Source organism: Lynx canadensis, chromosome B4 (genome assembly GCF_007474595.2).
Source record: "Lynx canadensis isolate LIC74 chromosome B4, mLynCan4.pri.v2, whole genome shotgun sequence".
NCBI classification, from domain to species: Eukaryota; Metazoa; Chordata; class Mammalia; order Carnivora; family Felidae; genus Lynx; species Lynx canadensis.
The window spans coordinates 92179020-92201349 of record NC_044309.1 but is presented as its reverse complement, the minus strand read 5'-3'; the positions used below and the strand labels follow the sequence as shown (position 1 = coordinate 92201349).

The following is a 22330-nucleotide window of genomic DNA, read 5'->3' as shown; positions in this document are numbered from 1 at the left end:
ATAACAAGGAAATACTTTCTTGTCCTTCTCTCATCTACTGAACACACACATACATCCAAATGTCTTAGTAAAGAACAAATTAGGGATGCCTGGGCGGCTCAGTTGGTTAAGCACCTGACTTCGGTTCAGGTCATGATCTTGCAGTTCATGGGTTCAAGCCCCACATCGGGCTCTCTGCTGACAGCTCAGAGCCTGGAGCCTGCTTCGGATTCTGTGTCTCCCTCTCTCTCTGACCCTCACCGGTTCATCCTCTCTCTCTCGAAAACAAATGAACATTAAAAATAAATTAAGGAATACATTAATAAGCTGCAAGTAAGATATGAAAAACTCTAAGATATAAAAAGCATTTATGCTCTTCATGTTATATTGGTTCCTAAAGCCACACACGTACACACCCAAACCCAAACCCCTATATATTAACTAAGTCTCAGCCATATCCTGAGCACAGTGTCCATGTGTGAAGACTAGAATTGAAGCGGTACACACTGGAATACAGAAAAGTCTATTAAACCACTGAACTGCCCCTTCTTATACCCATGGCAGATATTGCTAATCAATGATAGCATTATTTCCTATGGAACCCAGAGGAAACTTCATAATCCCAGGACAGGGTTCTAGTTAGTCACTCTAAAGCATTCAGGGCTGATACCTATTTGCCTTCTGGCATATAACATTTCTAATGTCCTCCTCCCTACTAGTTTCTTCCTCACTTCCTCCAAATATACATAGGCCTTACTCTCAACAGCAAATATTTGCGTGCCAAACAAATACTATGTGCCAAGTGCTGTTTAAGGCAATAGGAAATACAGCGGTAACAAGAATTTACATGATCCCTGTTCTAATGGAGGTTATACTTACTGGGGGACACAGACAATAAGTAATCATTAAACAAACAGGATAGTTCAGATGCTGATAAGTACTTTAAAGGAATAAAACAGGGTGATGTGATGGAGAGAGACAGGGAGTGGAGAAAACCACCGGTAGGGAAGTGCTGTGTGAGCTGTGAGTGGGTCTGCACCCACATTTCCTCACTGCCAGCCTCCTTAGCCACTTAATGATCCATTCCATTTCCTTTACTCTCTTGAAGCCTCTTTCTGAAAGGACACTGATGGCCTCTTTTGTGCACATCTTTTTCTGACCCTTTCCACATACTCAGTCAGAAGTCTTTATTGAGGCTCCGTTTTGTCCCAAAGTCTATACTAGTCACTGGGGATACCATAGCAAGCAAGAAAGACAGCCCACTGCCCTCATGGTACACAAAGGTTAACAATTAAACCAGTTCTAACAATGAAGTTTAAGGTCTATGAAGGCAGGCTTTGCGGTCATTATGGGAGACCACAGCAGGGGCATCTCCACTAGTCCAAGGAAGGGTGACTGAGGTGGGGGACAGGAAGGACAGAGGAAGCACAGTGGGAATTAGCCAGGCCAAGAAGAGAACACATTCCAGGCCGTGGAAACTGGAGATAAGAAAGAGCTCAGCAACTAGTAGGAGTGGAAATGGTTCAGCAATAGGTAATGAATACAGGAAGTCACTTTCCTCATTATTAAAGTGTTCTGCTCACCTAGTCCATAGCCGTCTTCTTTTAGTTTTATCCCTTCCAAATATTTTTCTGCTTAATGACATATTGTTTTTTTTTAATATTAAAATGTAAGTGCTCACGAAAATTGATGAAAAATAGCTAAAGAAAATGAAAATGAAAATCAACTCCCTCTTAACATATTGGTCTATTTCCTCCTAGTAGTTTATCCTGTGCCGTCTCTCTGTCTCTGCCTCTTTGGAAGGGGACAGAATTCAGTTGTATCCTATTTTCTTTTGAGGAAGAGCTTTTTGCTTACTATTACACTGTGAACATTTTGTCCATGAAAACATAAATTTATCATAAGCTATTAAGTAATCCTCTGTTGAGGGATACAAGTTGTTGTTTTTTTTCCCCCTGTGTTTGTGATACTAGATATGATTATCCTTATACATAAATCTTTGTTTACATCCTGGATTATTGTGAGATAGATTCCTGGAGGCAGATTTGTCAGGTAAAAGCAAATGAGCATTTCTGAAGCTCTTAGTGCTGATTGCCAAGTTACCCTCCGTTAATTACTCCCCACTTGCAGTGAATGAGCGTTTTGTGCCACCACACACCCTTGTTATCATGGCACATCATTGTTTTATTCATTGTGGATACCCCTTGGGTTAAAAATAAACTCATTGTTTGGATTTACATTACTTTGATTCACATTTATAAATTGTTTTTTGGGGTCAATTTATGGTTCTCATATAAAACTTTTTTTAAGTTTTTAAAAAAATTTTTTTAAGTTTATTTACTTTTGAGAGAGAGAGAGAGAAAGAAAGAGAGAGCGAGCATGAGTGGGAGAGGGGCAGAGAGAGAGGAAGAGAGAGAATCCCAAGCAGGCTCTGCACTGTCAGCATGGAGCCCCATGTGGGGCTCGAACTCACAAACTGTGAGATCATGACCTGAGATGAAACCAAGAGTCAGACGCTTAACCGACTGAGCCACCCAGATGTCCCTCTCATATAAATTTTTTAAACATGTCATTTACCCATTTATTTCACTGACTTCTTAGTGCTTTTCTTACTGATTTAAGAAGTCCGTAATAGATTTATTAAATGAATCCATAAATCTTAAGATTTTGTAGGGAAATAGTCCTCTCAATTTGTCAGGTAAAAACTTTTAATACTTGTTAATTTTTTTTTTTTTTTTTTTTTTTGAGAGAGAAAGAGTGAGTGAGCCTGGGGGAGGGGCAACGGGAGAGAGAGAATCTTAAGCAGGCTCCATGCCCAGTGCGGAGCCCAATGCCAGGCTCAGTCTCACAACTGGGAGATCATGACCTGAGCCAAAATCAAGTCAGACGCTTAACCAACTGAGCCACCCAGGTTCCCCATTTGTAATTTTTATATGGTCACATTTAAAACACACATTTTTTCAGCCTATTCTACTTGAGTTTTATAACAATGCAAATGGCGTCTTCAGAATCATGCATGGTCTTATCCCCACCTCACCTCGCCTGAAACAGAACACATGGTCTGGGACCATTATTAATCCTATCAAATGATCTCTCCCTAACTTCTTGGAGCCAGTTAGGGCTTCTCTGTCTCATGAAATCTCACCATTTCCGCTTGGTCCCCTCAGTTTTTCTCCACAGGAAACCAGAATGACTATTTCAAAATCTACTTTAAATGCTTCAGTGGCTTCCTGGTATAATCAGAACAAGTTTCCAACCCCTCAACATGGTCTGTGTTGCCTTCTCCTGGGCTGGTCTTGCTTTCTTCTCCCTCCTCATCTTGTGCCACCGTTTCCCTGGCTCACCAAATTCCAGACACACAGGCCTTCTCTCTGTCCTCAAACTCATGTTCTGGGTTGTTCTTCCCGGGGCTTTTGAGCTGGCCTCATCCTTACAAACACCACATAAATGGCACTGTACCAGATGAGGTATTTGCTGACCGCCCAGTCTATTGTTCTTTCTCACAAAATCTAGCTACCTTTCCTTCCTGACACTTCTCATAATTTAAAACTAACATTTTTGTGGTTATCTGCTTAATATCTATCTCCCCTACTAATGTGCTATCTCTGGACACCACTCTGTTTTATTCGCAGTATATGTCCAAAGCGAAAGATGGAGGGAAACAGGGGAAAGGATCCTACTGCTTTCCTCCATTCAGTTCCACTCACCTTCTCATTGGAATTCCTTCCAGATGCGAAGAAAAGCTTGCCAGTGTCAGCTTTTGGTAAGGGCCACTTTGCCCAACCTCAGGTAACGGATGGCTTTGTAGAGGAAGTGACGTCTGGTTTGAGTCGAGTCCTACATGAAGAGGCGGAGATTGGAAAGGGCATTCTTGACAAAGCACGTATGCTGTGAGAACATGGTGAGAACACGGCACATTTGAGGAAACCTTAAGACAAAAAGCCTTTACCTTTCCAAAGGAATTATCTCCAGTTCTTTACTCTGCAAAAGCCTGTCTCTTTGCCTTATGCCAAAAATCATATACATAAGTGCTCAGTAAATATTAGATGACCAGATGAATGAATGATACGAGTTGTCTTGATTAGGGAAATTCCCTTCTCATAGAATGCTCTTTTTCTCTCTACCAGTCTGAATTCCATCAAGATCTGGCTAGAGACATACCTCCCTGAAGCTTTTCTTATCCACAGTGACCTTTACTTGCTCTGAATTTTGTCTTTTACCATTCTCACATTGTTTGTTTCCTGCTAATCTCATCTTCCCAATGAAACATAAAGTCCTCAAAGTAGAGACTCATCTCCTTCTCCTTCTCCCTCTTTTTTTGAAAAAAAAAAAAAAAAAAAAGTCATTTTGTTTTGGTTTTTGCTTTGGCATACCCAAATGCCCTACAGAGCACATGTTTGCTTTCTATGGAAGGAAAGAGGGAGCAGAGCCCAAGAGAGTAGCTGTCCTCATGGAGTATTTGGCTTAGTCATGACCTCTACAGTCCCCCTTCTCCCTCATTACTTATTTATTTTATAATCTCTTTTAAATCTAAATAATTTCCTGACTTCACAAATGAGATTTTACTCCAAGGCTTCAAATTTCAGCAAAAGATAAATAGCTTACTAAGATGTCACATTCTGTAACCAAAGGCATTAATTTTCACCTTCTCTTTTCTAGAACAAATGAGATACTATAATTCCCTTTGATGCAGTGTAGCAAATCAGACACTAAAATAGCACTAGCTACTTTTCATATACAAAGAAACACCACTGTTGTTTCTACCTTAATATTTCTGCATCTTAAAGAGCCTTTCAACCCATCTTGTGTAAATCTCCATCCCTGTTCTCTGGTCTGCTGTATTCTGCCATCTTTTGCAAACACTTCCAATTTGTCTTCCTTCGTCTATTCTTGCCCTTCTAAATACATTCTACTGAAGACATTCAGGGAGAGCCAGGCTGTTCACAGCATTTCCCTAAAACCCCTTGGTTGCTGCCCTTGCAAACAGGATAAAGACCAGAATCTTTAACAGCATCTACAAGACTTGGCACAGTCTGGGGCCAAACCACGTTGCCAGCTTCATGTCTCACCAAGTTCTCTCATTCTTGTGGTTCTAGTGGGCTCCAGCCACAAGGACCTTCCTTTAATTGCTCGTGGACACCTTGCTTCTTCCAGCTCCAGGATTTCAGTCCATACTCTCCTTCCTCAGCTCAAGCTATTTCTTTCCTAAGGAAGCCATTCTTAATTCATACAAGACAACACAACCTGTACTCTTCCATTATATACACACACACTCAGCACCACATGCTTTTTTTTTTTACTTCATAGAACTTATCACATTTCCAATTATGATTTGTTCATACAATGACTTATATAACACCTTGTGTTCCCAGCTAGTCTAAAAACTCGGTAAGGATAGGAACTACATCTGTTTTGTTCACTATTCTATATCTGTAGTACATAAATGGTGCCTGGCAGATAGTAGGCATTTAATAAATATTTGACAAATGAATGCCATCTGCAATAGATGTTATTAAGATGGAGTCTGTCTCTTTTTGTCTTTTTCTTTTTCCTTTTCCTTCCTTCTTTCTCTTCCTCTCTTTTCCCTTCCTTTCCCTCCCTCCTTCCCTTCCTTCTTTCCTTCCTTCCTTCCTTTCTTTTCTTTCTAATTTAAACCTATCTAAGCCACAATTCCAGTGACTTGAATTCTAGGGAAAGGTAAAATAGGTTGGGTATTCCTGTTAGGACAAAAGGTTGACAAATTAACTCAAACTTACCCATACCCTTATTTCCTATGTATACACAAATTACTGGTACACTAATCACATTTTCCCACAAACAGCTTAAAGCAACTCCATAAGCTCTTATTTAAATGATCTGGGCCTGTTCATGGGTTTTTGTTTTGTAAATAAACACTATTTTTACCACTTAAGAAATAGTCTGGATATTTAAAACTCCTCAAACTTAGGAGGGGAAATAATTTGGGATAAAAAGCAAGGAAAGACACAATATTTTAGTTTGTAAAATTGGTTTATTTACAATTTGGTATTTTTAAATTGTATTTGGAATTTTAATTTTTATATATTTGCCCGGTAGGCATCCTATGTTTTCTTAAATATGGAGGCAAAGAAATAGGAAACCTGAGTAAGTTTGAATTTAAGAGGTTTACCTGTTGCTTCAGTCAGTAAATTTTAACTTTTAATCCCTGAGAATTAGTAGAGTCAAAAATATTTTCATACATTCAAATGTAAAAAGCGTATTTTAAGAACAGAAAATAATAAAGCTACTATAATTAATCATACTCCCCGAATATGGCGATATAAGGAGTCCCTCTTTCACCAATTAACTGAGAGGTGTGTGCACAGTGCCTTTTAGTTATCAGGTGCACCAATGAGACAAAGATGCTCTAGTCCTCAGTTTTTTGCAGTTTCTCCCCTTTTAAAAAATATTCCTGGGAACTGATACACAATTTATTCAAGTATTAGACATGCTCACTGCTCAGAGCCCTCCCCTCACCCCCGCTTCTCAATTTTTCTGTGTGGTGTATAGTTAGGGATTTTCCTTTACTGTCCGAGACCAAAATTCCTTATTGGATTGCAACCTGAGGCCCAAACTGTTTTTGCAAAGTCACTTTGGAACAAGTCACTTCAGTTTCCTCAAATATCAGGTGAGGGATAATTATAGCTTACAGGAACGTATAAGGCTGCACTGATGTTCCTACAATGCCACAAGACCTGCTAAGTCTTTGTAGGGAACAATGCTCTATAACATTATCATAGTTATACCCTGCTGCTCCTTATTATAGATGACTAGTTAATGCTCCTAAAATGTCAGCTTTCTTTGGAGGAGTAAATATTAATTCATTAGTTTGCTCATTAAACTTCCTTGAGAAGCAAAGAAATGGCAGTTTATGCCCTCCCCAATACATATGAACTGTAGCACAGATATTAAGGATGTGACCACAGCACAACAGTAAGTCAAAGTCAAACCAAATAAACCAAAAGTTTTGCAGTAAGATGCAATCTTCTTCTGTATGTGTATCACACTGGCAGTCGCTTTCCATTTTGGACAGTGTTAAGCATCACTAATGACAAGTGTTTATTTGCCTAATGACTAAAAAAGAAGCAATGTAATTCAAACTTTTAAAAAACGAAACAAAGTCACAAATACCCTTTCTTCAAATCTCCTAATGCTCTCTTTCCAAAAGAAAATAAACGAATTTCCCTTTCTTTAAAAGGCCAATACCAATGCCAGCTAAGAACATTCTCTAGTGCTAGTTTAAAGGCAACTTTGAAGTTCCCAAAATAGTTACTTGTATAGGTGTTGATTCCCAAAGCAAAAAGATTACAGAAATTCAAACAGAATATAGTATTACTCAGTTTAAGAAAGAGCTTTAAAAAGACCTGATAAAAGAGAATGAGTGGGAATTATAATATGCTCTGAGTAAGTCAGATCTGGACAATTTTAAATTTAAATTGCTGCTTTAGCATCAACCTTCAATTTTATACGTAATGCACGTGTCTTAAATTTTTTTTTTCCATAGATATTGAGTTTCTTGGTCAGTTGGTATTTTTTTCAATTGGTAAGAACTCTGATTAGCAAGAGAAGCAGTAATGGGCAATTATGGCATAGGATATGGCAAGCCTGAGTCTGGATTTGGGAATAGTGTCCCCTTGTTTTAGCAAATCCCACTTTTGTTGAAGGAAGCCACACTAAGTAATTTTTTGGCTGCTGGTGGCAAGAGGGGTGTAAATAAAAATGTGTGGTAGTTCTTTCCACAAGAGGGAAATCTTTGTCTACATAATATCCCTACGTCTGACAAATTACTAGGGCATCTGCTCGCTGTCTTCTGTAAGCAAACTCTTGGCTTGGTATTAACCAAACCTGACAAATCATGAGCTAGGTGCTGTTTCCGATCAAGCCATGGAAGAACGAAGACACTAACACCCAAAAGACATGAACCATAGAGACCACCAAGTAAAATAACTACAAAAGCATAAGCATTAAGAAGCACGTGGGGTAGCTGGTGAGAGCACATATGAAGAATTTGCCAGAACTTGCGCACAGAAAACAATAAAGACCGGTGGGGAATAATTTACAGACTCTGCTCCCACAACTTGTTACCTTGAAGATTAAAAAAAAAAAAAAAAAAAAAAAGATTTGAAATTCTAGCAGGATACAGAACCTGGCCGCAGAGGCCATATAAAGGAAAAGTAACATAGAAACATTACAGGTGAAGGAATAGGGTATCCTGAGAAAAGCAAGAGTTGCCTGCTAAAACTTTATTCTTAAGATTTGCAAATTTATATTGAACTAACAAAAAAAGCCAACTGTAGCTGACAATGTTTGCCTTCTAAACTCTCTCCAGGCCACCAGACCAAGAATATCACCAGAAAAAATCAGGAGTTAAATTATAGTTAGAAAAGGGGAGAAAAGTAAGGTAGGACATTAAATTTTTATTCTGAAATTATCTCTGGCCACGACAATAAAATGTAACAAATATTCACTGAACAGTCTTACTCCTGTCTTCAGCTGTACAATACATACAGTATCATAGAACTGGCCACTAGGATTAAAATCCACCAGAACATATTTCATGTTAAGTGGCGACAGCAGCATCTCACAGAAATGTTTACATACATATGTACACAGTCCACATTCAACCATTTTCACATATTTTCAGTACACACAGTTGCAGCATATTTCAGTCACGTGTCTAAGATGTTGCTCGATGAAAACCCAAGCCACTGCCTAGACAGAACTGTAGCAGTTGAGCTGAGTATAATTACAATTAATTTTATATATGTCCATAGCAGAGAGATGTACAAGCCCCTAAGAAACAGAGTTGACAAATACTTTTTTTTTAAATGCTACCACAGCATTATGTTGGGCGATATTAAAACCTTTACCAACCAAATCAGTTTTTTTTTAAGTCTTCTGCTTACCAGAAATATTCTTGATGAGAAAAATTACAAAAATGAATGCTCTCTTTAAAATAATTCACACTTTGAAGATTCCAATATGGCCCAATGCTACTGATGCCTAAAGTGTTGCCTAACCTCCTGATGGAGTCCTTTAACACGACTCCAAACCACCCATTAAGTTTAAAAGTGGCTTAAGTGCCTTGCACCCAAATTGTAAAAATCCCTGGCCATCCGTACTAGAGCCAGGCACATATAAAAGGAATGCACTTTGGTTCATACCAAATGCCCTGGGATTAATCACACTATAAAATTAAATGGTTTGAGGTAAATTTTTACAAATACAGTTGATTTTTGTCTAGTGTTACCATAACAAAAAAATATCATTTAAAAAATCAGTCTGATGTTAAGATACAACAAAGACCATCTTTAACCCCTTAAACATAGGAATTTCCTGTGTAACTAACCAAATGGTTACCTTTTTCAATGCCTGATGATGATTCACGCCTTATGGTTTCTATTAAGGCCTGTAAGTAACTGGATATTTAAGACAGATGTATCTTTGCAGAGCTGGGTTCCATCCTTACTGCCGGGTATTCAAAGAGTTAAAGAGGCCAAAAAATGCATGCCCTACAACATGGCATTCAGAACAAAAGGCACATTGTTAACACTAAGGGCACAACTTCTCCTCTACTGTTGATCTGCACTGTCCTGCATCACGGTGCTGTTCCCCTGTCGTAGCAACGCACTTAAGAGGTGATGCGCACTGTGGAGGTGCCAGAAACGGAGCCAGATGAGACTGCAACCGAAGACAAGACACTGTGCTAGTCTGAAGTCTGAAAACAGCTCAGACATCCCTAGACACTGGTAACCTGTGAGACCGAGGACTGTTTCCAAGCCAACTCCTAGTAGCCTATTAGAGCCCTTCATTTGTTTTAAAATCACAGAGATGCAACGTTTTTCTTTTTTTGATATAAATAAGCCAGAATTTTTTAAAAGCAGCCCTACCACTGAACACTGAACCTAGTGGCTCTTATGAATGAAGTAGATCTCACCGTATTTGGAGGGCGGGGCATAGCGCTGCCCATTATAGTTTGGCTTCAAAGTTTCCGGTTGCATTTGTGAATATCATCACAAATGCACTGTTGGCATCTTAAGTACCAGTTTTATGTGGCGGGGAAAAGACCAGCAGTACTAGTCCATTTATAAATTTTCACATGTATTTTATAGGGAAATTCCTATTAATGGCAGGCTCAGGTTCACGTAAACCTAAATGTGAAAATGAGGGTGGATATGGAAGAGGAGAACTGCAAGGGAAAAACAGCCTTTATGTTTTTGTTTTAAAGAAGCTAACCATCATTCAGAGGCTTATGGTTTTACAAAGCCACCATACCAAGTCTTACACTTCTTATGCCTTTTAAGTCAAAATTTTAATAATAAATACACAATCTTTAAATTCTATAAGCCACTGATTGGGGGTATCGTCACATGAGCATCATTTAAAAAGCAACTTACTAACATATTATTGCACTTCCACAGATTACACAGAAATGTGTACAACAGGCTAAAGAATCTGACTAGGGGAAAGAAGCTATAATTTCTAAGTACAGAAGTACAAATTAATTTATCAGTGACACCCTTAAATAGTAAAGCAAATATCAACATCACTATCTTATTAATAAGCTAATCTTATTACTGTTTTTTGGCAAATATCTGTAATATTTCCTGAGCGTTTTCTCCATCAAACGACAAAGCCTCAAGATAAGAGTTTTGTTCAAAACTACTTTCTTTTTTCTTTTTTCCTAAGTAAGAGAAACTGTAGGACTAATATTAAAAGAACTTAACCGGAAACTTTCCTGGCCTCGCTGGGGACCATGCTTTAAGTACTTGTAAATCAATTTACAGGCAATACAATAATATCTGTGCATATAAAAGAGTATTTATCCTAATTTATACTACCCAAAACCTATTGTCCAAACAGGCAAAAAAATCTTTCTATATTAAATTGCACATACTAAAAAATTTCTTCCACGTGCCTTGAAATTGATAAATATCACTGCTCATACATTAGTGATAAAATACTTAATTTTTCACTTTGAAAATAATTATTATTCAGAGACGAAAATATTCTTTTACCTCTCAGTTAACTTTTCCAGGTAAAGTGTCATTCCCACAAATACAGTCAGTGCAATCCAAAAGAAAGTAAAATAGAGGAATGCGATCCGTGATTTTCCTAATGATGCAAGTAAGTCAAACCATTTAACTTGAGATTGAACTTTTCCTCCTTTAACTACGTTGTTTAAATTGACCTCACTGAAAAGTCACAATGACTTCTGTTCAGCAAGAGGATTTTCAAGCATCTTTCTTTTTAAAGAAAGAGTTGATGCTTTCCCAGGCGAAGAGAACCTTACAGTGGCACCTGAAAAGTGTGAACTCACTCTAACTTGCTAAACCTTCTTTGGAACTATGGAAATCCCCACCTTAAGTAGCTAGGCTGCTGTTCTTTTTTAAACTGGGATATGAAAACAATGGTCATAATCACAGCTGAAATGTCTCTCTTCTGTATTAACAGTCTGGGATATATATGTGAAGGAAGGAAAAAAAAAAAAACTAAATGCAAGCAACAGATGTGTAGTGAAAGAGGAACAGAGAGGAGAAAAGCAAAGAGGAGGAACAGTTTATGGAATACATTTTTGTATTTAGGTGCAAAACCAATTCCGTACTATGAGGCTTCTTTACAAACAGGTCGCTGATCATATTAGAAAATTTGGAGGAACACACATGTTTCCATTTATCCACCCAGGTCTGCTTGGCCAGCTTTTAGAAAGTCAGAATGCTAAGTGGGCATGTCAACTTGGGGACTTTGTGTTTGTCTGACCACTAGTTTAGGAAAAAATTCTCTGAGGTCAGTTCTGCTCATTAATCATTTTTGTCCTGGCCATTCTTCTCCCACCCTCACTACCACCCACGTCACTTATGGGAAACGGAAGCAGGACGTGCTACACCTGTGCGTGAACCAGGAGCATGGCGAGGGAAGGGGGACCTTCCGGGGGGCAACTGCCTGGGGGAGAATATACTATGAACCATAGAAACAGTGAATGTCTTTGACACCAATCTGTAAATGCGCAGCAGTCACGAAGTAATCAATGGCCTGCCACTGATGTTTATTACTCTGCCACACTAAATACAGTAAGGCTCATCATACTTTTAGAACACAAAAACAGTTTCAGGAAGTATAAAAACTTAAAGCATTGTCCCCATGTATTTTATAAAAACAAAATGAACAACTTTCTTACGTTAAAATAAGTGCTGAAAAGATACAAATGAGTTGAGTTATTGAGCAAATAAAAACAGGTCTGAGCTACTCCTTTTCAACCCAGTAAGGCTCAGCAACGTCGTATCTTTCAGATTACCCAGCATCAGGGGACTCAGCTCAGCTAACCAGTTTTGGCAACACTGTCCTCTGCTGAATATTCCCATTGGCATCTGTCATCTGTGCCAAATTAGTCCTCAGTTTGGAAGCTGAGCTGGAAGGTGGAGGTAACTTGGAAATGGATGTGATAGCACCAGTGCTCTCGGTTATCCTTTTCACTGACGTCTTCTCCCCGGTGGGAGGCTTTGGCAACCGCCTCCTCAGCCAGGGATGCCGTAAAGCCTGGCCAGGGGTCATGCGAACCGCAGGATCCCATTCTAAACACTGTTTCAAGAAGTCAAGGAAAAGGGGATCGTCACACCCCTTCAGTGCATTCCCCCACTCTCTGCTCTCCGGTGGGCCCCTCAGTTTCCCCCTCCTGGAACGGCCTCCATTGAGAACCACAGAGCCATCTGAGAGTGTTGTGACAGTGCAGTAACGGGGATAACCCTTGGAGCTCACAAAATTTTTGGCTCGTTTGGATGCATCCAGCAGTTTCTGGGAGGGCATGCCCAACAGTTCAATCATACAAGCCAGCTGGTCCCCTTCATCTTCCCCAGGCAAGAGGGGGTAACCGGTCAGGAGCTCTGCTAAAATGCAACCCAGGCTCCACATATCAATGGGCATGCCGTATCTGGCGCCAAGGATCACTTCCGGAGCCCGATAAAAACGGGACTGAATGTACGTGTAGACGCGCTGATGCTCATAACAACTGGAGCCAAAATCGATCACTTTAATACCACTTCTACCCTGCTGCTTTAATAAAATGTTCTCGGGCTTAAGGTCACAGTGAATTATTCTGTTTTTGTGCAAAGCATCCAAGCACTGCAGAATCGAGTGGGCAAACTTGCGAACCAAAGGCAGGCTGAAGCCCTGGAACTTATTCTTCTTGATGAGCTCATAGAGGTTCATGCTCAGCAGCTCGAACGTCATGCAGATGTGGTTTCGGAAGGTGAAATTCTCCAGCATGTGGATGACATTCATGGTGTTGTCCTTGTCCTGCTTCCGCAGGTGTTCCAGGATCCGAATCTCCTCTGCTGCCTGCCGGTGGAAACGCTTCTCGTTCCGCACCATCTTCAGGGCCACGTGCTGGTGGACTTTGTGGTCATAGGCCTTGACCACCTGCCCAAAGCTTCCCTTCCCAATGACCTTGAGGACCTCATACCTGTAAGCCACGTGATCGTGGGGCACCTGCACATATGATCCCTGGTCATCATCATAGCCACCATTGTTGGGCCCACCTGTCATGCCCTGGCGCTTCTTTGCGTTTGGACCCAAGAAGTATATTTCAGGGTAGCTGAAAATCTCGTGGTGTTCAAAGGTGGTTAGTTTTTGCATGTATTGCTTCATTGCTTGTTCGGGTGTCATGGGGGTGGCTTTCACCTTCCCCATGCCTTCCATAGACTTCAGAGAGGTGGAGCTCCCCTGCCGCCTATGGATGCTCTCCAGCTGCCGCTCCGGCACTACCGGCAAGCCCGTCTTACCCACTGTCGTAAGCCCGTTTGGTTGTGTCGTGAGCACTGTCCGCTTGTTACTATTATCCTCAAACAGCTGCTGAACCTGGATCTGTCCGTGGCTGTGGCTGCCGACATGTAAGTGATCGTTCATTGTGTGCTTACTGCCGCCAATCTGGAATTCAGAAAGCAAACGTGAATACAACGGAAGAGGTCTGTCTGTTCAAATGGGGTATTTTTTAAGTCAGCCCCCACCCCACCTTTACAGTCCAAATCAGGTTCGCTAAATGGAAAGAGCTGTACGCCCAGGAGGGACCTCATGAACACCCTGACAGGGAGAGTGGATATGGTGCTGACAGTCTCTGATTAAATAAAGGAAAAAGACTAGTAGACTTGGGAAGGCTACGAAACTTGGGATCCTGAAAAAAGGGACCCCATAAATGCCATACCTACCACACCCCGGATCTTTACAGTAGGTTCCCTGTGGAGGCAGAGGCATCTGTCTTGTTCATTGGTCTACACCTACCACTTAGCATAGGGCCCGGCACACCCCAGGTGTTCCACTCAACCCGTAGGTAAAATGAAACAGGATACAGAAAAAGCTGGAACATGTCATCTTTGTGCTGGCTCCACCTCCTCCAGATCACAGCCCCTTTCACACTTCATTTATTCTCTATTACCACGAGGGCAGAGACCATGGCTGTCTTGTTCACTACTCTCTCTCCCACGTCTAGCTAGTTCGATTCTGAAAACACTAGTGTCTTCCATTCTTGATCTTCTCTACTACTTGAAAAACCGACTACACCTAGGAAGATGTATGATCCACTGACAAAAAAATGTGCACTTTTAGGCTTGAAAGATTCCCATGTGGATATGCATTGTAGAATCTTGTAAACTCCTAATCTATTTTTAAAAAATTTCTGGGCTTCATAGACTGTGATGACCATTTAAGGCCATTCAGCCCAACAAACCAACCACCACAGTTTGGGGCCTTCCTTTGGTCAATGGCTCCACTCTCTTAACAGTGTATTTCTGTGGGCTGCTGGGATACTCAGCTTTCCAACAAGGAACACAAAGCAGCGACTTCTATTTCAGGCACACATACCATCCCTGAACATTCTTGTCTAAACAAAACTGATGGTGCAAGCCAAGGGGCCCCCAGTCTTCTACCAAGAATCTGCTTGGGATTTCCTTCAAGTATTATTATTGCAAAGATGTGAGGGGTGGGACAGCACTAGCAGCCAGGATCCCCTCGGTTAGGAATTCTTCCCAGCCTCAGGCAACCACCCAGAAGTCTTAATGCATCCTGCTTGGTGATTTCTGTGTAAATCTTAAAGATCAATTTGTCATTCACAACCCATCTCATTCACTCAACCGGTATTAGCTAAGGTCTAGGCACAGAAGTGGCAGAGTCCCTGCCCTTCAGGAGCTTATAATCCATTAGGCGAAATCACTTGCCAACAGTATTTTTTCTGTTAGTTTCTTTCTGAATCCTACCTTTTGGGCTCTATATACTACCAAAGAATAAAAACAGTCTGTATAGGTAACACAGCAATTCAAAAAATGGCTCAGAATCACCCGGATTATAAACTGAAATTTCAAGTCCTCCTTAGCAGCCGACCAAGACCTTTGAATTTTCTTTAACTGACATGTAGCCTGCACAGTGACTATATAAGGAGTGGGCTTTCTCTCTGCTTGCTTCTAATAAAACAGAGTAGAATACTGTATAGTACCTGGGCCTGTCTAAAGTGTGATTTCCTAGATTGAGAGATTTTACTACTCAGGCCAATTTTTTGAAGACTTCTGATCAAACCCTTTTATTAAAGTCATTGATGATATTTCATGCTAAGTGATCTTTTGTCGGGTAGCTGGACAGGTTATTTTACGCCCATTCTATGCCAAAAGCAGAACAGTCCATAAAAATGAATTAGGAACTCATGAGTATATAGAAAAGTAGTACAGGCCTGTCCACAGCTTTCGTTCCCAAGTCCTACTCTCTGCACCCCTCCTCCCCACCGTGATCTTTCAAGCACCAGGAAATAGAAAGATCTGAAATTTGAAATACCTCTCTTCTAGAGAACCATTCTCTTCAGGGCGGGAAAGAGTGCTTCAAAAGAAAAACCCCGCTACAAAAAGCATGAGGCTTCACTAGGGACAAAATTAACCTTGAGGCTTTAGGAACTCCTACAAGATAGCAACGTAAAGCATTTTGAGCATCAGAAATTCACTCCAATTTTTCCAACAGCAATCTTAATGTTTTGCACAATTAAAATACAATCACACAAATTTAATTACTAGAGCCAAAGAGGGCTTGACAATTAACTATCAACTCCTGTCTCTCCGACTGCCTTCTCTCGGTCTTCTCAGCTGTCTCAACTATTAGCTCACTTACCCTTGGGTGGGTTCAGGGGTTCCTCAGCATTCAAGCCTCAACTCCCCTGGCCTCTTAATTCCCATAATTCTCCTTAGTTGATCCTGACCACAGCCAGGGCTTCAGCAAGCACCCAAGGACTGACGAGTTCACAGCTCCACTTCCAGCTCAGGCCTGCCTGATCTGGTCTCCTGAGCCCAGGACCCTTGTGTCCAACGACAGATCAGCCGCCTTCCCCACAGGCAATTCAAACTGAACTCATGATTTTCCTTCCAAAACCGTTTCCTCCTCCCATACCCTCAATTTCTGATAAACAAAAGGCTTCTCTTCCACACAGTCACTCAAGCTTGAACATCTGGAAATCCTTCTGAGTCCCCAATAAGCGTTGCTGTCTCTCTATCCTACTCCCTCTCCGCTGACCAGGCCTCACCACCCGCCCACTCCTGAGGTCTCTCACTGGGACAACCCAAGCAGACTCCTCACATGGCCCTGTGCTTCTCAGTCTAGAATTCCTCAAATCACCTTCTCCAAAGTACTTAGAGAGTTGTCATTGAAAAGTGTCAATCTGACACTGACCTCCCTTTTGCTCAAGGCCCACATCTGCACCCCATTTCCACAATTAACCCAAGAATTTACAGGCCAGGACACCAGGTTCTAAAATGTAGCACATAAATGTCCTCAGTCCTTCCTTCCAATGTCATCTACCACTGTTACAATTCTGAGAGTAACAAAGCTGGGTTCCCCAAGACCTGTGGAAACACCATGTCCTCTTATGCTCCTCTGCTTTTGGTGAGGTCATGTTTCACAATGGTTACAAGTCGAGGCCTATTCAACTAAACACACGGGGGATGAAGCCTAGCTCTGTCACTTACTAGAAGTGCAACCTTGGGCAATTCATCTCTCGGAACCTCAGTAGGCTTGTCTGTAAAAAGGCAACAGAGCTCCTCATCAGAGCTATAGGATTAAATACGTTAAATAAAATGTATAAAGTGCTTAGTAAAGAAGAGCTGTTATCATCCTTCCCAAAGGCTGCTTGGAATCTCCTTCCTCACTATGTCTCCATGGCAAACTCCCACTCAGCCTTCAGGGTCCAGTTCAACTCTCACCTCTTCTGTGAAACTTCCCCTTTCCTTGCTCTCTTTCAGACCACTGTTAACACCTATTTCATCTTATTGTAAGTGTTTTAACACCTAATGTACCCACCTGGCTGTGAGCAATTCCAGGGCAGGGTCACCTCTTATCTTTGTAAGTCCCTATTAACATAAACCCAGACATACAGTAAGCACTCGGTAAATATCTGTTGAATGGAAGAACACAGGTCAATAAATCCTTGTTAACTGATACCTCTCTGAATTGTATTTGGGAACTACTCTTGTACCTTCATAAGAACACAGGAAGTTAATGCCCAGGGAATTAGGGATGTCCCTAGCGATCCAAGTCACAAGACATTAGGTTAGGCTCACAGTGCATCAGCAGAGACTTAAAGGCAAATGATAGCCAGTTAAAAGGTACCTGTAGCAGGTCAGTTAAACACCTAAAAGCAATGTGTGGAATCTTAACAACTTTCCAGCGTTAAGGAGATTCTGTTGAGAGGCTATAGAAAAGAAGGTCTTTGATCTCAAATACTGTAGGACTCGAAAATCACAATGAAATTCAGAAGCGCAATTAGCTGATTTATTAAAAACAAAAGGTGGGGGGAGATTTAGAGGAGCCACGGTATTTCCAGAACACATATGCCAGGCCAACATAACCGTAAGAATATTAAAAGCCCCTTACTCTCAGCCTCTTGAGGTCTGAGCACGTGGCTTATTCCTGTTTGCCACTGCTCATCTAGCATGGTTGTCACATTTAAAAATATACACAGAGCGAATGCAATTGTTAGATATGTACAACGTAGGGGTTAAAACAGAGACCTACAAAAGCCTTCTCTGACCATAAAATAGTTCAGTATTAAAAATTATATAAGAACAATAGTCTAACCAGCTTAATCTCTTCCAATAATAAAGTAGAAAATAGGAGACTGTGTTAACATTTTGGAGCATTTGAAAACTTCCCTGAGGTCATCTTAGAAATGCTGTACAGTGTTATGGGAACAGAATTGAGTGCAAAAAGGTTGGAATTTTGGCTCCTCCTCAAACACAGAGAGCCTGTGTGGCTCTGAGTCAAATATCTACTTTTTCTTCTTCAAAATATTACTATTTTTTTAAATGAGAATACTCATTCTTTTTTTAATCCCAATTATTTTATAAAGGTAAAGCTGGTAACTAGAGACTGCTGTAAACATTAGAACAGTTATGAAAGTGATAAAATACTAATATTTGGGAATTAAGAAAAGTATATTATTATTTCCAATACAACATCAAAAGAAAAAAAAAATAGGAATCCACACAGTGACTGGGTACACTATTCAGACAAACAGAAATAAACAGAACAACTACATATACAATAATATATCCATGGAGACAGGGAACAAAAGGGCAATGGACTAAATAAATTCCAAAGTTCATACTCTTTATAATCATATATTTACCCTCCTGTATATACTTTACAAGCGGAAATGTGGACAAGTTCCTGTGACAAGATCATTTTTCTCTCCTTAATACCCTTTTCCCCCTTATTCTAAACCCAAGTGTAATTGCTGTGGAAGAAACAACTAAAAACTTACAAGCACCTGAAAGACACATGGGACTATGGCTCTGCAAAAGTTCCTGCATTTGTAATGAAATGAACACAACTTCCTAGGAGAAGTGATGTCAAGCAAGAGGTAGAAGCTAGGCTCAGGAAGGCCTGGCTTTAGCTCCAGCCTTGATAGGAACTGCCTAGGGAATCTTGACCAAACCAGTTAACCTGTCAGACTGTTTCCTCATCTGTAAAATGAAGGAGTAGAACCAGAAAAATACTGTGTTGTTTTTTTTAAAAAAACTTTCCTTCTCCACAAAATCTGCAATGTTGTGCAAATAAAATAAAAACTAAGCCACAATCAAAATCTAACTCTACACTTTCCAAACCAAGTTTCCAACGATCAATAATAGCACGGGGATTTCAACTGGAAGTTTAAAACAGGTAAATCAGCCAGATACCACAGCAAAACACAAGCATCCATTGCTGGGAGTCCTGAGAAGGAACGTCACATTTTTTCATCTCTGGTGCACCACGGCCTGTTCCTGCAGTGGACACCTTTTGTTTTCTCTAATCTGATTACATATTTCTATTGGAAAAAGGCTCTGATCTAAGAAAGCCCACTCTTGGAATCCAGATGAAAACCTAGTACTTCCTTCCCAGGTCACATCAGGTCACGTGATTACATCCACACACGGAAAAAAGTGGATGCTCTATTTTAAAATTCTCAGATGATTCCAAACCAAACAAACCAACCAACCCAAACCCCTAAAACGAATGGCAATTCCTCAACTAAAACGTCACCATAACAGGAACGTTCAACCATAAGGTATCAACCAGCCTACTTGACAAATTCTCTTCCACCATCAACAGTGCAACACAGATCAGTTAACTTCTGTGTAATGAATTCTCAGCCCCTGGTCACATGTTTGGAGGGGGGAGGGTAGGGAGAAGGAAGAGAGAGAAGGGAGGGAGGGAGAGAATGAATCTCTAACAGAACGGTTTCCTATAAAACTTATACCCATCTGTCCAGGTCTAAGGGGAGATACCCCACTGGAGCCATCCTCTCACAAAGTCTCCTCTAATAAAGAAGTTTCCCCATAACACATGACCCTCAGAGCTGCATCTCTGTAGGCTGGAAATGGCCTTTTTCTACAAGAACTCAACTTTCGCTAGGCAAATGAAGCCATATCCCTACCAAGCATCCCTCACATAGAACCACCTTAGGCCATTCCTATGGAGGATCCAATCGGAAATAAGACCTGGGAAACCGTCAGCTCCTCCAGAAGTGCACACCTTCTCTAAGCTGGCAGTCACCTTCCAAGGGCGATCTCTGGGAGCTGAGAAAAGGTACATGCTGAAGTCAAATCCAGTTTGCCAATCTGCAGCCACTAGTCCCACGATGGGCTGTCCCCTCCCTCTCCACCTACAGAGGGACCGCAGCACCTGCCGGGTGCCCTTCCCTTCTCACTTCCAAAGCAAAGCCAGCTCTTTCCTTTTGAATAATATCCAAATGCAGAATCCTACAGGGGTGGCTGGTTGTTTTGACTGCTGCTGTGGCTCTTATTTTTGTTAATGTTAATTACAATTTCTGTTGTGCTCAAACCTGTAGCACTCATAAAACATGCTTCCACACGCGGGGGACAATTGGCGGTGCTCCCTGCTGGCTGGAGCCAGGCCTGGGAGGCTCTTTGGGGGATCGATTTTCCGGGCAGGACAGCCTGACTGTCCCCTAACACATATCTGTTCTATAAATACCCACTACCCAGTGGTTGGGGGGAAGGGAGGGGCTGGGGGATGTTTACCCGGTCAAGGAAAGGAGCTCTGGAAAGCAACGACGAAAAAGGAGGGAAAAAAGAAGGAAAGCAGCAAGGAGGAAGTTCCGAGGAAGAGGAGCGCAGGGGTGGGCGGGCTTCGGAGGGGAAGTGAGGGGCCCACGCCACGAATCTTCCTTTGTGGCTGCAGCTCTCGGTTCGCCCAAGTTGCATAGGGTGGCGTCCAGGAGAGGCCACTAGCCAGGGGCGTGGAGATACTCGCACTTCGACCTCTCTTCTCCCGGCGTCAGAACCCCACAAGTCCGGGTGTTTATGCCCCGGGCCCCTCCCGCACCCCTGCCCCCCCCCCCCGCGGCCTCCCGTGGGGCTGGGTCTCACCGTGTGGGCTGCGGCGGCCGCGTTGCTGGCCCGGAGAGGCGGCAGGGCGATCGGGGAGGGCGGGCCGGTCCCCACTCCGCTCCGGGGAGCCCCCGCACCGAGCCCCGGGGAAGCCTGAAGCTGACGAACGGCGCTGTCCCCTCCTCTGCCTGGGAGCCACGCACGGGAGGAGACAAAAGAGGGTCAGGGGGGAGAAAGTCACCCAGAACCCGTCGCCCCGCCCCACCCCTCTGGGTAGCTAACCCCGCTCTCCCTGAGAGAGAGACGGGACGGTAAAAACGGGCGTCCGGGGAAATGAAAGGGCGCCCGGGTCACGGATCCCCGGCGCGCACCCCCAGGCGGGGCTCGGGCAGCTGCAAAGTTAAGTCGGGCGCCGGCGCTCGAGTTCGCGACCCCGCGGCGGGGCCGGGCTGGGCCGGGGCCGGGCGGCCCACGTTGCAAGCGGCCACAGGCCGGGAAAGGGGTTGGACCGCCGACAAGGGCGCGACGGCCTGCCTCGCCGGGCCCCGGGAGGGGGCAGGCCCGGGACGGCCCTCGCCGGCCGGGTCGGAGGGCTCCACTCGGAGGAGCCCCGGGGCCGGGGTGCAACAATGAGCGGAGCCGAGGCGAGGGCGCGCCGTCCGCCCCGGGGCCCCGCCACCGCGCAGACTTTGTTCGAGGTCCCGCAGGCAGCGGGCGCCCGCGCCACGAGGGCTGGACCCGGGGCGCGCGGGGTGCCGCCGGGGGCGGGCGCCGGGGGCGGCGTGGCGGCCAGGCCCTCCTTACCGGTCGGGTAGGCGGCGGGAGCGGCGGCCGAAGGTTTCCTGGTTAACATGGCCGCTGGAGAAGAAAATGCATTTCAGGGCTGCCGTCTCCGCCGCCGCCGCCCGTCCTGCTGCTACTTCTCGCGGCCGCCGCCGCCTCCGGGTCGCCCCTCTCGCGGGTCTCCGGCGCTTCCTCGCCGCCTCGCGTCAGCTACAGCCAGACACACACAGTCCGCTGCATCCCCGCGGCCCGGGCCCGCCGCCGCGAGTCCCCCGCTCTCCTCCTCGCCGCCGCCGCCGCCGTCCTCCTCTTCCTCGGGCGGCTGCAGCACCCCCCGGCCCGTGCACATGCCTCGCCCTCCCCTGCGCGCCGCTGGCCTCCCCGAGTCCCTCACACAGGGCGCGGGGGAGCGGGCTGCGCCGCCAGGACCGACTCGCTCGGGAGCCTCCTCCCGGGCTCGCGCGCGCGCGCCCCCGCGCACACTCGCACTGGCGCCCGCGCGCGGCGCGGCCCGGGAGGGCAGCCCCGCCCCCGCTCCCCTCCGCCGCGGGCGCAGGCCCCACCCCCGGGCTCCCCCCCTCCCCCCGCCCCGGCTTAGCCACACACGCTCACGTACACCCCACCCCCACCCAGCCACCCTCCGGAGTCCCTACCCCACCCAGTCATCTGCATAGCCACCCCTCCACTCCCCGGAAAAG

At 43.7% G+C, this 22330-nt stretch overlaps 1 protein-coding gene across 3 annotated transcripts; it reads right to left on the bottom strand.

Annotated features, from left to right (window-relative positions):
• Positions 1-8394: 8394 nt before the first annotated feature.
• On the bottom strand, positions 8395-21886 carry DYRK2 (dual specificity tyrosine phosphorylation regulated kinase 2). Of its 3 annotated transcripts, none has more exons than XM_030323156.1 (3): positions 21654-21886; positions 20889-21037; positions 8395-13920 (listed from the first exon to the last, which is right to left on the bottom strand). In XM_030323156.1, exons 1-3 carry the CDS (start codon positions 21700-21702, stop codon positions 12313-12315), a joined length of 1806 nt encoding a protein of 601 aa, XP_030179016.1. In that variant the 5' UTR covers positions 21703-21886; the 3' UTR covers positions 8395-12312. The 3 variants fall into 3 exon arrangements, with proteins under 3 accessions (XP_030179016.1, XP_030179017.1, XP_030179018.1); XM_030323157.1 differs by lacking the exon at positions 21654-21886 and adding an exon at positions 17320-17369 and having other exon boundaries at positions 20889-20952; XM_030323158.1 differs by lacking the exon at positions 20889-21037 and having other exon boundaries at positions 21654-21715.
• Between the last annotated feature and the right edge of the window lie 444 nt (positions 21887-22330).

Bases quoted from the DNA above. Each gene is read 5' to 3' on its own strand.
- DYRK2 (XM_030323156.1), bottom strand. From the start codon at position 21,702: ATGTTAACCAGGAAACCTTCGGCCGCCGCTCCCGCCGCCTACCCGACC. The intron at 21,038-21,653 runs GTAAGGAGGGCC...CGTGGCTCCCAG, and splicing joins TCCCGCCGCCTACCCGACCG to GCAGAGGAGGGGACAGCGCC. The intron at 13,921-20,888 runs GTGAGACCCAGC...TCTGAATTCCAG, and splicing joins CGGCCGCCGCAGCCCACACG to ATTGGCGGCAGTAAGCACAC.